We start from the raw sequence: 12,519 nt of genomic DNA, 5'->3' as shown, positions 1-12,519 counted from the left end.
GGAGGTCCACCTGGGGATAAAATCTACAACCCCAGAGGCAGGCCAGCCCTGCCTTCACCTGCACGGTCCGCTGAGGCCATGCCCGAGGGCTGGGGACCCGGCCCACCCCCACAGGCAGGGCCTGCTCCCGCCTGTGAGGGCACCAGCTTGTGCCGCTGTGGCCTCGTGCCCTGCCGGCGGCTCTGGGGACGAGGTGGGCGGGGTCGGCGCCGGGCAGGAGCCGCATCAGGCACCACAGACAACGGGGCTCAGTTTCTGGAAACTTAAGCCCTGGGCAGAGCCTTCCACCAGGGAGAAAGGTCTTGTCCTCCTGTCCCCTGTGGCCTGGGGAATGCCTGGCCACAGCTGTGCCACCTAGGAAAGGAAGGGCATGGCGTAGCCAGAGTGCTCCAGGAGGCGCCACCTCCTTTGCCTTTCTGTGAGGAGGTCACGCCCAAGGCTGCGCGTCCTGGGGTGAATGCCGTGTGAAAGCACGACCTGGCTCAGTTTTTTGTGGCACAAACCACACTCCTGGAGCTCAGGGTCACACTTGCCTGAGGTCACGTGGGAGCGGGGTGGACCGGAGCCCACCTTCTGCAACCTAAGCTACGTGGCTGTCACCTGCATAGCAAAGGCTCTGAGAAGTTCCGCGAGAAAGAAACCGGCTCTTTTCGCAGCCCGGGGTTTCCAAAGCTCCAGGACCATGTGCCCCCACTGCTGTGTCTTGCTGGGGCACCATGTGGTCTGCAGGAAGCGGGGTGCCACCGAGACCTCCACGGCCGTCCGGCTCCGGCCGCCCTCCCCGGGGCCCCAGGCTCACCCGTCGATGATGAGCTGGTCGTAGGGGGCTGGCTTGTCGCACACGGGGCACATCCAGGTGGGCTTCTTCTCGTTCATCTGCAGGTAGAAGACGGCGTCGAAGCACTGCAGGTGGGCGCAGGTCTCTGCCCGGCAGGGCACGGAGAGCCGCATCTTCACCAGCTGTGGGGGAGGGGCTGCGTGAGCAGGGCACCCCTCCTGTTGTGCCCGCCTGCCCGGTGCCCCTCACCCCCAGCTCCATCCTGTGGCTCGCTCCAATCACTCATGCCTCAGGAACATGGAGGGGACGAAGACCAGCCTTGCCCCCGCAGGCTCACGGCCCAGCCAAGCCGCCCCGGGCCCAGGGCCGCCAGGGAGGAAGTATGGCCGCAGGAGAGGCCCCGAGGAGGGGGCTGTGCCCCAACTCACCGGACAGATGAGGGACACCCGCACACCGGTGGTGGCGATCTCGCTGTCAGGATCAAGGCGCAGCTTCTCCTTGACTGTGGGGAGGGAACGGAAGACACCGTCAGGAGGGTGGGAACAGCAGGGCCCGGGGCTGTGATTCCAGTTCTCGCCAGCACTGATGTCCACCTCCCAGAACAGGCCCCTGACGATGAGTCCCAAGCTTCGCTGTGTGGCTCGGGGCCACGAGGGATCAGAGAAAGCCGGGTGGCAACCACCATTAGATTTGACCACAACCTGGGCACAGCACAGACCCAGCCGACGCCCCCACACGGAGGTGGCCTATGTGGCCTCCCCCACCCTGCGTGGACTATGACCCATGGGACTTTTCTGGCAAGTTTCATGCAACACAGCCACCGAAAGAGTCATTGCTGTGACTTCATTCTGTCACCGAAGCACCATCCCCAAGGCCACAGCGGGGAATGAGGCAGGGACTCTTTGGGAGACGGATCCTGGGGCCTCCTGGCTGTGAGCCAGCAAGCGGCTGCCGCCCAGCCCCAGCACCGCCCCAAGGCAGCCTGCAGACAGGAGTGTAGCTGCTTCTTTAAAGGAAAAGACGGTGCCCGCCAGCAAGCTGCACGGAACACGGGGAAACATATGTGAAACGTGGAGTCTTGGAGGCAGGCGCCGCCCTCCCCTCGACGGGCAGCAGGCCCACAGCCAGAAGGAAACTCACGCAGGGACCCTGGCTGCCCTCCTGAGGCTTCTGGGACGTGGCTCCATCCCAGGGTAAACTCCATCCATGGGTAGCTCAGGAGAGACCCCAGCCCCGGGCCATGCAGGGCAGACCACCCTGGCCCACAACCCACAGGGCCTCTCCATCCACCACCTGGCCCTCAGCTGCCTGGTGGACCAGTGTTGCTTCCTCCAGGAAGCCACCTGCCCAACTGACTTGGGGTCCAGAGTGATGGTGCCAGCCTGCCCCCCCACTCCCCCCAGCTGTCCTGACGTTCCTCCGCCTGGAAATGCCCCTAACACCCCTTATTGGCCTGAAACACCACTTATCTCTGCCCGCTTGGGAGCCACTTCCTCCTTCCTGACCCCCACCCAGCCCCCCCAGCCAGGGTGTGGAGCAGTGGGCTCTTCCTTCTCCCGTGGGGACGTGGTGGCAGCCACGTGCTGGCTCCCAGCAGCTCCCCTGCTTGAGCCAAGGCTGCCCCAGCCGCTCACTGCTCAGCTGAGTTTCCATCCTTGGATCCCAGCTCTGGCTACCCGGTGCCCGGGTGGACCCTCAAGCCTGGCTAAGGGGCAGCTAGGAGGGGATGCAGGTGCCCATCTGATTTTAAAGCAAACTCTCTCTCCTTTGTGTATGGAGAGACGTGCGCAGCAGGAAGGGTTCAAGTGAGGCAAAGATGAGGACTTCCCAGGTGCAGCAAGAAAGAAATCCAGTGACAGAGAGGCTGAGCCTGGGGCCGGCTGTGGGAAGCAGCAGGAGACCCCTTCGGAGAGGAAGCCTGACCCCACAGCCCCCAGCACTGCGGGCTCTGGTCACTGAGGAGTTAAGCCCGGCCCCCACCCCGTGGGCCTAGAAGAGGCCCGCCCGGCCCCAGCCTCCTCCCTCCAGTTGGCCATGTCCCCACAGGCAGGGAAGGTCGGGGGGGTTGAAAAAAGGGCCCTTTGAGGGAAGAGGGAGGTGGGGCGGGGTAACCCAGGTCACAGAACCCTACCTTTGCCACTCTGTGCCTCAGTGTCCCCACTGGTCACACGGGGACATAGCCAGGCCCTCCCTCCCCGAGCCTGGAGGAGGCTGGCCAAGGATGCCGGACTCCGTGGAGGGACCCCTCACCCTCCACGTCCTGCTCTGCAGAGGGGGTGCTGCCGGCTATCTTTCCTGACTTGGGGGACTGGAGTGCACAGGAGGCTTCAACACGATGGGGCTCGCAGGCCCCTGGCAGTGCAAGCACTGCTCCAGGCTTCTGGACACCCAGGCTAGGAGGTGCCCTTTGGTGGTCAGGAACAGGGACCAGAGGCCTGGGCCTGGCTGTGCCAGGAGGGCAGTGCTCATGGGGAACTCTCTGGCCTGGGCACAGGGGCCTGGGCAGCTAGGAGGGGCAGCTGGAAGACCCTCTGGCCCACATTCTGCCAAGGGGCTGGGGTGGTGCCCAGATTCCACCTGAAAACAGCCACCATTCGGGAAGGGGGTGCGAGCAAACCCGGCTGGCCCAGAACCGCCCTCTCCTCAGCCTGGCAGGTGGTCCCAGTCCTCACCCACCTGCCTGACTCCCACTCCCAGCTCCAAACGACTCCAGGTTAGGCCTAGCCTCTCCATAAGACAGGCCTGCAGAGCCCACTGAGGCCTGGGCCCCAAGCATGTGGGGTCCAGAGAGATGCTCAGGTGCCCTCAAGATGGCTCAGATCTGTTCTCCTGAAGACAGTGGCCACCAGAGAAGGCCAGCGACTTTCTGAGGCCACACAGCCGCCAGGCAGGGCTAACTGCTGTACGCTGGCTTTGTGCTGCGTGGCTGCTTGGGGTGAGGACTGATTTGCCTACCAGGCTTGGCAGGCTTTTTTTTTTTTTGAGATGGAGTCTCACACTCTCACCCAGGCTGGAGTGCAGTGGCACGATCTCCGCTCACTGCAAGCTCTGCCTCCTGGGTTCACGTCATTCTCCTGCCTCAGCCTCCCGAGTAGCTGGGACTACAGGCGCCCGCCACCACGCCTGGCTAATTTTTTGTATTTTTAGTAGAGATGAGGTTTCACCATATTAGCCAGGATGGTATTGCTCTCCTGACCCTGTGATCTGCCCGCCTCGGCCTCCCAAAGTGCTGGGATTACAGGTGTGAGCCACCGCGCCTTGCCGGCAGGCTTTCTTTTAAAATTGCTCTGCGTGTCACTTAAAAAAAATTGTTTTCATTGTTACAAGTACAAAAGAGACCAGGTGCGAAAGTGGCCAAGACTGTAATCCCAGCACTTTGGGAGATTGAGGCAGGTGCACTGCTTGAGCCCAGGAGTTTAAGACCAGCCTGGGCAACACAGCAAGATTCCATCTCTACGAAACATTAAAAAATTAGTTGGGGCCGGGCGTGGTGGCTCACGCCTGTAATCCCAGCACTTTGGGAGGCCGAGGCAAGCGGATCACGAGGTCAGGAGCTTGAGACCATCCTGGCTAACAAGGTGAAACCCCGTCTCTACTGAAAATACAAAAAATTAGCCAGGCATGGTGGCACATGCCTGTAGTCCCAGCTACTCAGGAGGCTGAGGCAGAAGAATCGCTTGAACCCAGGAGGTGGAGGTTTCAGTGAGCCGAGATTGTGCCATTGCACTCCAGCCTGGGCAACAGAGCAAGTCTCCGTCTCAAAAAAAAAAAAAAAATTAGTTGGGTGTGGTGGTGAACACATGTGGTCCCAAGCTACTCAGGTGGCTGAGGCAGGAGGATGGCTTGAGCCCGAGTTAGAGGCTGCAGTGAGCCACGATCCCACCACTGCACTGTAGCCTGGGCGATACACCGAGACACTTTTTTTTTTTTTTTTTTGAGGTGGAGTCTCGCTCTGCGGCCCAGGCTGGAGTGCAGTGATGCAATCTCAGCTCACTGCAACCTCTACCTCCCAGAGACCCTGACTCTCTAAAAAAAAAAGAAAAAGAAAAAGAAAAAAGATTAAATGGGGCCTCACCAACGTGAGGTCAGACCGCTGCCGCCCGTCTTCCTCCCACAGCAACTGCCTCCACGACCCTGGCCGTCCGCGACCCGCCAGGTCCCGCAGCACCCTCGGCCCCGCTGAGGCAACGAGAAGGGGCTGCTTAGACCACAGCTCCCTCTGTGCTCCTCTCACCCTCCCGGCCTCTGTGCTGTCCCGGAATGAGGCTCCAGCTCTTCTGCCGCTTGGACCCCGGTGGGCTGGGGCACCTGGGGCCAGCAACACGAGGTGTGACCCCACAGGCCTCCGCACAGCAGCTCCCACTGCCAAGTGCCCCCTCTGCCATCCGTATCCTCCAGAGACCTCCCCAGCCACAGCCAGGGGGCCATGGACCCCCAGAGTGACAGGCGGCCCCTGATCGATCTCCTTCGGGTGCAGGGCCCCCCGCTTCACCCAGCACAGGGCGGGTTTCCAGGGTGGACTTGGCACCCTTCGGCCGAGGTGGCCTGAGCTGCTCACCCAGTGCCTTGCACAGCTCCGGGTGCTTTACCCCAATGGTCTTCAGCCTCTGCAGCAGCTCCGATGAGGTCAGCTGCCGCACCAGGTACAGGGCCACCGAGTAGCTCTGGGGACAGAAGGGCGGGGTCAGGGCTGGCAGGACGGGGCCGGGGTTGGGGGGCAGGGTGGGCCCCCGGGCACGCACTCACCTTGCCGTAGTTCCCCCAGGTGACGGTGATGCGGTTGGTGGCCGAGGACAGGTACATGAGGTGGGTGAGGTTGATGGGGCGGCACGGCCTCTTGGGCTCCACCCCGGGCTTATTGGAGGGGTAGTAGCCCTGCAAGCAGATGGGCCGCTCAGCCTCGAGCCAAGAGCGGCTGGGAAATCCGACGGCCCCCACCCTCCCTCCACGCCCCCCAAACCCGTGCAGCAGACGCGGGGGCGGGGCATGCTCACCGGGACCGAGCAGTAGCTGTGGTTGACCTTCACAGCGATGTTGGGCGGGTACTGGTCCTCCTGAGGGCAGCTGGTGTCTGAGTAACAGATTCTGCAACGACAACAGGGACCATGGGGCGGGGAGGGGGCGCACAGGAGGGACTAGGCTGCTGCGGGGGTACACGAGTGGTAGCCAGGCGGCAGTGATGGGGGCACCGGAGAATGTGACACGGGGGGTATCAGGGCCCCCGCGTGTGGCCTGAGTGGGGGTCGGATGGTGATGTATCCCCAGACAGGGATAGACAGCAGGTGAGGAGAGCTGGGCTCTGCTGTTAGCAGGGGAGACTGAGGAGGGCCTGGGCCAGGACTGGGGGGCGGGGAGGGGCGGGTGGCTGGGGGTCCAGCCCTGGGGTCGTGGGCACACCTGGGCATACCTCAGGACGACCTGCACGGCTTTAACTCCGGGCTGCAGTTCCCTGTGGGTGTGGAGCAAACCAGAGGAAAGGAAAGGAGAGCTGAGTGAGGAGGGCGTGACCCCAGCCCACCCGACAAGGTGGAGACCGCCACACCACAAGGCTCCCTCCCCCAGAGCTGGGAAACTGAGGCCCAGGACTCTTTTGTACAGGCTGGGTGAGACAGGAGTGGCTGTGAGGTCAGGAGAGGGGCTGGCCTCCCTGGAAAATGCAACAGAATCCACAGCAAAACCCTGAACCAGAGAGGGCAGCCAGGTGCCTCTCCCTGCGAAGAAACATAGCTAAAACGTGCATGCTGGAATCTAGCAGCTGGCTCACAATGGCAAGAAAACACCCAGTTTGGGAGGTCAAGGCTGGTGGAGCTCTTGAGCCCAGGAATTTGAGACCAGCCTGCGCAACATGGTGAAACTGTCTCTACAAAAAATTATCCAGGCGTGGTGGTGCACACCTGTGGTCCCAGCTGCTTGGAGGCTGAGGCAGGGGGATCGTCTGAACCCATGGAGGCACAGGCTGCAAGCTATGATTGCACCACTGCACTCCAGCCTGGGTAACAAAGAGAAACACTCTCCAAAAAACAAACAAACAAACAAAAAAAACCCCAGTAACACCTGAGGATAAACTTTAACAAGAAACGCCCCCAGAAGAAGAGGAAAAAGTCTATCTACCCAAAGACGCATCCGTGGATATTCACAGCAGAACTGACCACGACAGCCACAAACTAGCAGCATCCTGAGTGTCCTTCCATAGACCGAAGGACCAACATGCACGGGACGCGACCCAGCCATGGAAAGGAGCCAGGCTCAGACCCAGGCCTCAGCACAGGTGCACCGTGAGGACGTCCCGCCCAGTGAGAGATGCCAGACACGAAAGGACACACAAGGCAGGTGGCTCACGCCAGTAACCCCGGCACTTTGGGAGGCGGAGGTGGGTGGGTCACCTGAGGTCAGGAGTTCGAGACAAGCCTGGGCAATATGGTGAAACCTCGTCTCTACTAAAAATACAAAAATTAGGCCAGGTGCAGTGGCTCACGCCTGTAATCCCAGCACTTTGGGAGGCCGAGGCGGGCGGATAACGAGGTCAGGAGATCGAGACCCTCCTGGCTATCATGGTGAAACCCCGTCTCTACTAAAAATACAAAAAAAAAAAAAATCAGCCAGGCGTGGTGGCGGGTGCCTGTAGTCCCAGCTACTTGGGAGGCTGAGGCAGGAGAATGGCGTGAACCCAGGAGGCGGAGCTTGCAGTGAGCCAAGATCGTGCCACTGCACTCCAGCCTGGGCCTTGGAGTGTGACTCTGTCTCAAAAAAAATACAAATATTAGCTGAGTGTGGTGGTGCACGCCTGTAATCCTAGCTACTCAGAAGTCTGGGGCAAGAGAATCACTTGAACCTGGGAGGCGGAGATTGCAGTGAGCTGAGATCGCGACACTGCACTCCAGCCTGGGCGACAGAGTGAGATTCTGTCTTAAATAATAATAATAAACGAAAGCCACATAGTATGTGATTCCACTTCTATGAAATGTCCAGGACAGACCCATTTACAGACAGGAGGGGATGCGTGGGGGCCAGTGGATGAAGGGTGGCAGCTGCTGGGGATGGACACGACTGCCCTGAGACTAGGCAGTGGTGGGAGCTGCGATACCTACTGATCCACGAGAACCCACTCGATGACACCCTTAAAAACTGTATATTCTATGGTATGCAAATCATATCTCGACATAAGAAAAAGAAATGTGGGATGGGCAGGGTGGCTCACGCCTGTAATCCCAGCACTTTGGGAGGCAGAGGTGGGGTGGATCACGAGGTCAAGAGATTGAGATCATCCTGGCCAACATGGTGAAACCCTGTCTCTACTAAAAATATAAAAATTAGCCAGGCGTGGTGGTGCGCACCTGTAGTCCCAGCTACTCGGGAGGCTGAGTCAGGAGAATCGCTTGAACCTGGGAGGCAGAAGTTGCAGTGAGCCGACATCACGCCACTGCACTCCAGCCTGGCGACAGAGCGACTTCATCTCAAAAAAAAAAAAAGAAAAAGAAAAAGAAATGTCCAGAAGCTTTCTGAGGAGAAAATCAAACTTTTTTTTTTTTTTTTTTTTTTTTTTTTGAGACGGAGTCTCCCTTTGTTGCCCAGGCTGGAGTGCAGTGGCAGGATCTCGGCTCACTGCAAGCTCCGCCTCCCGGGTTCACGCCATTCTCCTGCCTCAGCCTCCCGAGTAGCTGGGACTACAGGACAGGCGCCCGCCACCACACCCGGCTAATTTTTTTGTATGTTTGGTAGAGACGGGGTTTCACTGTGTTAGCCAAGATGGTCTCGATCTTCTGACCTCGTGGTCCACCTGCCTCGGCCTCCCAAAGGGCTGGGATTACAGTTGTGAGCCACTGTGCCCAGCCCAAACTGATTTTTTTATACTGTGTGGCTGGCTCTGAGCACTCTGCAGCAGGGACCCAGTGCAGGTGGAGGCTGTGCTGACCCAGGTACACAGACAAGGAAGACGAGGCTGAGAAAGACGAGGTCGCCACCTTGGGTCACCCAGGCAGAGAGGCCTCCATGGCCAAGCCTGGCTCGGCTGGATCTGAACCCTTACTAGGTGTGAGGGCCAGGCTGGGAGGCCCCAGGAACCTGGCCCCACAGCAGGGGGGGGCGGTGGGTCTGAAGCGGCTGGGCACGAGAAGCTGGGCATTAAATGGGGGCGCCCAGCCCTGCCATGGACTCAGGGGTGACCTGGGCAAATGGCCTCCCCTGTCCTAAGGGCCCAGCACCCACCATTAGCCTGCCCAGCAGGAATCTGTCTCAGCTGGAGGCAGTACAGCCTCGGAGAGACTGAGGGAGGAGCAGAGCGCAGGGCAGCCACACTGGCCCCTCACCTGCCACAGTTCAACTGTCCTCATCTGAGGACGACCCTGCCCCAGGCGACACCGAGCTGTGTCTGGGGACATCTGTGGTTGTCAGAGTTAGGGGTGTTCCTGGCACAGAGCAGGTGGAGGCCAGGGACGCTGCTCAGCAGCCTGCAGTGCCCAGGATGGCCCCACCGAGGGAACCATCCCACCTCACTATCCACGGTGTGGAGGGGGAAACCCCGTATTCATTATATAACTGGGAAAAAACCTGACTTCCGCCAGGCGCAGTGGCTCACGCCTGTAATCCCAGCATTCTGGGAGGCTGAGGTGGGTGAATCACCTGAGTCAGGAATTTGAGACCAGCCTGATCAACATGGCAAAACCCTGTCTCTACTAAAAATACAAGATTAGCCGGGCGTGGTAGTGAGCGCCTGTAATCCCAGCTACTTGGGAGGCTGAGGCAGGAGAATTGCTTGAATCCAGCAGGTGGAGGTTGCAGGAAGCCAAAATCGCGCCACTGCACTCCAGCCTGGAAGCCTGGATAAGAGCTACACTCAGTCTCAAAAAAAAAAACAAACAAACAAACAAAAAAAACACCTGACTTAACTTCCTGCTCATGCTGGACACCAGAATAAATTCCTAAGGCGGGCGGTGTAAACCGGGGACCCCCAGCTCCTGGGATTCACCTACTTTCTCCCCCTCCAATTCAGGGTGTGGATTTCAATGTATGCAGCCTTCTGGGACCTCAGCAGGGCAGAGGATCATGGGACACAGAGTCTCTTGGGGATACGTGGAATCCCCTAACCCAGGGAGGTCTCGCCCGGGTTATCCTGCCCTAGGGGACACTGGACAATGTCTGGGGACATCTGTGGTTGTCACAACAGGGGCGTGTTCTTGTCATGGCGTGGGTGGAGGCGAGGAATGCTCCTCCGCTCCCTGCAATGCCCAGGATGGGTCCAGGAGGGCAAGACCGTGTTAAAAGGGGACAGTCAGTCCACCTCTCTCTAGCGGGCTGCAGGGCACAGGCAGTGCGCACACAGGCCAGCCCCTGAGACCCAGGATGGGGTTTTCTGGAAGGAAGCAAACCCAGCCACTGCCTTGCAGCACGGTTCTGGACTGAGCCCGAGCGAGGCCTGCAGTGGACGTGGCTGCCGGCTCTCCCCAGTGAGCCCAGGAGAAAGTGGGTGGGCGGGCGGCGGGGTGCTGGGCTGGGGGAGGTGCCGCACACCTGGAGTTCCGGATCAACTCCACCTGTCTTGGCGTCAATGCGAAGATGCACGGGCTCTCCTGAAGCTTCTCGTTGTTCTGTGGGACTGAAGACAAACACGGGGTCAGGGGCATGTCTGGTCCCTGGCAGGTCCCCCGAGCCCAGTCGCTTTTCCCAGCCTGCGCCTCTTCAGACCAGGAAACAGGAAATGGGAAGTTGGCTGGACAGATATGTGGGGCAGAGGTGGGGGCCGCCCAGGAAGGAGGATGAGGGAGGACTCCCGCCCATCCCCTTCTCGGGGCCGCTCACCACGGCCTGTGTCCTGTTGATGGCCACTCAGAGAGCTGGGTGACCTTCACAGCCTGTGGAATCTACTTAGGAAAACCGAAAAGTGCCGAGCTGCCTGGCAGGGAGAGCTGGACCCAGCCAGGCCAGCAGGACACTGCCATACCTCCTCTCTCCTGAGCACAAACCGGACCCGGCCCTTGCTCTCCTCGTGCCTGCAGGGTGGCCACGTCACCCGGACAGAGGTGGTGCGGGGGGTACTGACGGGAGGAAGGCCATGGTGCTCACAAGCCTGGGCCCTACCCTCTTACTTACAACTGGACTGACAAGCACAGGCGCAGTCAGAAAACATTGGTTTTTGTTTGTTTTGTTTTGTTTTGTTTTGGAGATGGAGTTTTACTCTGTCGCCCAGGCTGGAGTGCAATGGCACGATCTCGGCTCACTGCAACCTCCGTCTCCCGGGTTTAAGCGATTCTCCTGCCTCAACCTCCCGAATAGCCACCAAGCCTGGCTAATTTTTGTATTTTTAGTAGAGATGGGATTTCGCCATGTTGGCCAGGCTGGTTTCGAACTCGTGACCTCAGGTGATCCGCCCATCTCAAACTCTCAAAATGCTGGGATTACAGGCGTGAGCCACTGTGCCCAGCCAGCCCCATTTTTTTTTTTTTTTTTTTGAGACTTTGTTTCACTCTTGTTGCCCAGGCTGGACTGCAATAGCACAATCTCAGCTCACTGCAACCTCCACCTCCTGGGTTCAAGTGATCCTCCTGCCTCAGCCTCCCAAAATAGCTGGGATTACAGGCATGAGCCACCACGCCCGGCTAATTTTCTATTTTTAGTAGAGGTAGGGTTTCTCCATGTTGGCCAGGCTGCTCTCGAACTCCCGACCTCAGGTGATCTGCCCACCTCGGCCTCCCAAAGTGCTGGGATTACAGGTATGAGCCACGGCGCCTGGCTGCCGCATCTCTTAAAAAAAACAGCAGGGTGTGGTGTCTCAAAAAAAAAAAAAATAGCCAGGCGTGGTTCGGGCACCTGTAATCCCAGCTACTTGGGAGGCTGAGGCAGGAGAATTGTCTGAAGCTGAGAGGCAAAGGTTGCAGTGAGTGGAGATCACACCACTGCCTGGGCGACAGAGTAAGACTGTTTCCAAAAAAACCCAAAAAAATAAAAACAAAAACAAAAGGCCGGGCGCGGTGGCTCACACCTGTAATCCCAGCACTTTGGGAGGCCGAGGGGGGTGGATCACGAGGTCAGGAGATCGAGACCATCCTGGCTAACACGGTGAAACCCCATCTCTACTAAAAATACAAAAAATTAGCTGGGTGTAGTGGCAGGTGCCTGCAGTCCCAGCTACTAGGGAGGCTGAGGCAGGAGAATGGCGTGAACCTGGGAGGCGAAGCTTGCAGGGAGGCGGAGCTTGCAGTGAGCCAAGATCGTGCCACTGCACTCCAGCCTGGGCTACAGAGCGAGACTCTGTCTCAAAAAAAAAACAAAAACAAAAACAACAACAACAAAAAAAACACAAAACTGTAGCTGAACAACAAAAAGACAGTAAGAACACAAACTACCAATATCAGAAATGAAAGAACAATAGTACAGACCCTACAGCTTTTCGGTTCAATAGGGGAATAAAAGGTGAAACTTTATGCCAATGAATCTGACAACTTAGTGACATGGACAAATTCTCCCAAAGATGCAAATTACCAAAACAGGTACCAAAAGATACAGGAAGTTTGAAAAGCTCTTTACCTGTTAAGGAATTTGGATCCATAATTAAAACCTTTTCTGAAAACTGCAGGTCCACACTGGGCATGGTGGCTCACACCTGTAATCCCAGCACTTTGGGGTCTGAGGTGGGTGGACTGCTTGAGCCCAGGAGTTTGAGGCCAGCCTGGGCAACAAAGTGAGACCTTGTCTCTACAAAAAATTTTTAAATTAGCCAGGTGTGGAGGTGCACACCACCTGTAGTC

General features: G+C 58.4%; 1 protein-coding gene across 4 annotated transcripts in view; it reads right to left on the bottom strand.

Moving 5' to 3' along the window:
- PIAS4 (protein inhibitor of activated STAT 4) overlaps positions 1-12,519 on the bottom strand; it is a 33,852-nt gene that overhangs the window by 7,508 nt on the left and 13,825 nt on the right. For 3 of the 4 annotated variants that reach the window (XM_063800358.1, XM_016934151.3, NM_001280525.1), the window contains 7 exon segments: positions 10,286-10,370; positions 6,186-6,227; positions 5,773-5,863; positions 5,525-5,653; positions 5,337-5,442; positions 1,207-1,280; positions 800-960 (listed from right to left, as the gene is read on the bottom strand). In XM_063800358.1, the coding sequence (XP_063656428.1) occupies positions 800-960; positions 1,207-1,280; positions 5,337-5,442; positions 5,525-5,653; positions 5,773-5,863; positions 6,186-6,227; positions 10,286-10,370 (688 nt within the window). 4 annotated transcript variants of the gene reach the window in all.

The sequence above is a fragment of the Pan troglodytes genome, chromosome 20 (genome assembly GCF_028858775.2).
Source record: "Pan troglodytes isolate AG18354 chromosome 20, NHGRI_mPanTro3-v2.0_pri, whole genome shotgun sequence".
Lineage (NCBI taxonomy): Eukaryota > Metazoa > Chordata > Mammalia > Primates > Hominidae > Pan > Pan troglodytes.
Note: the sequence above shows the minus strand (reverse complement) of the source record. Positions and strands in the feature narration are given on the sequence as shown.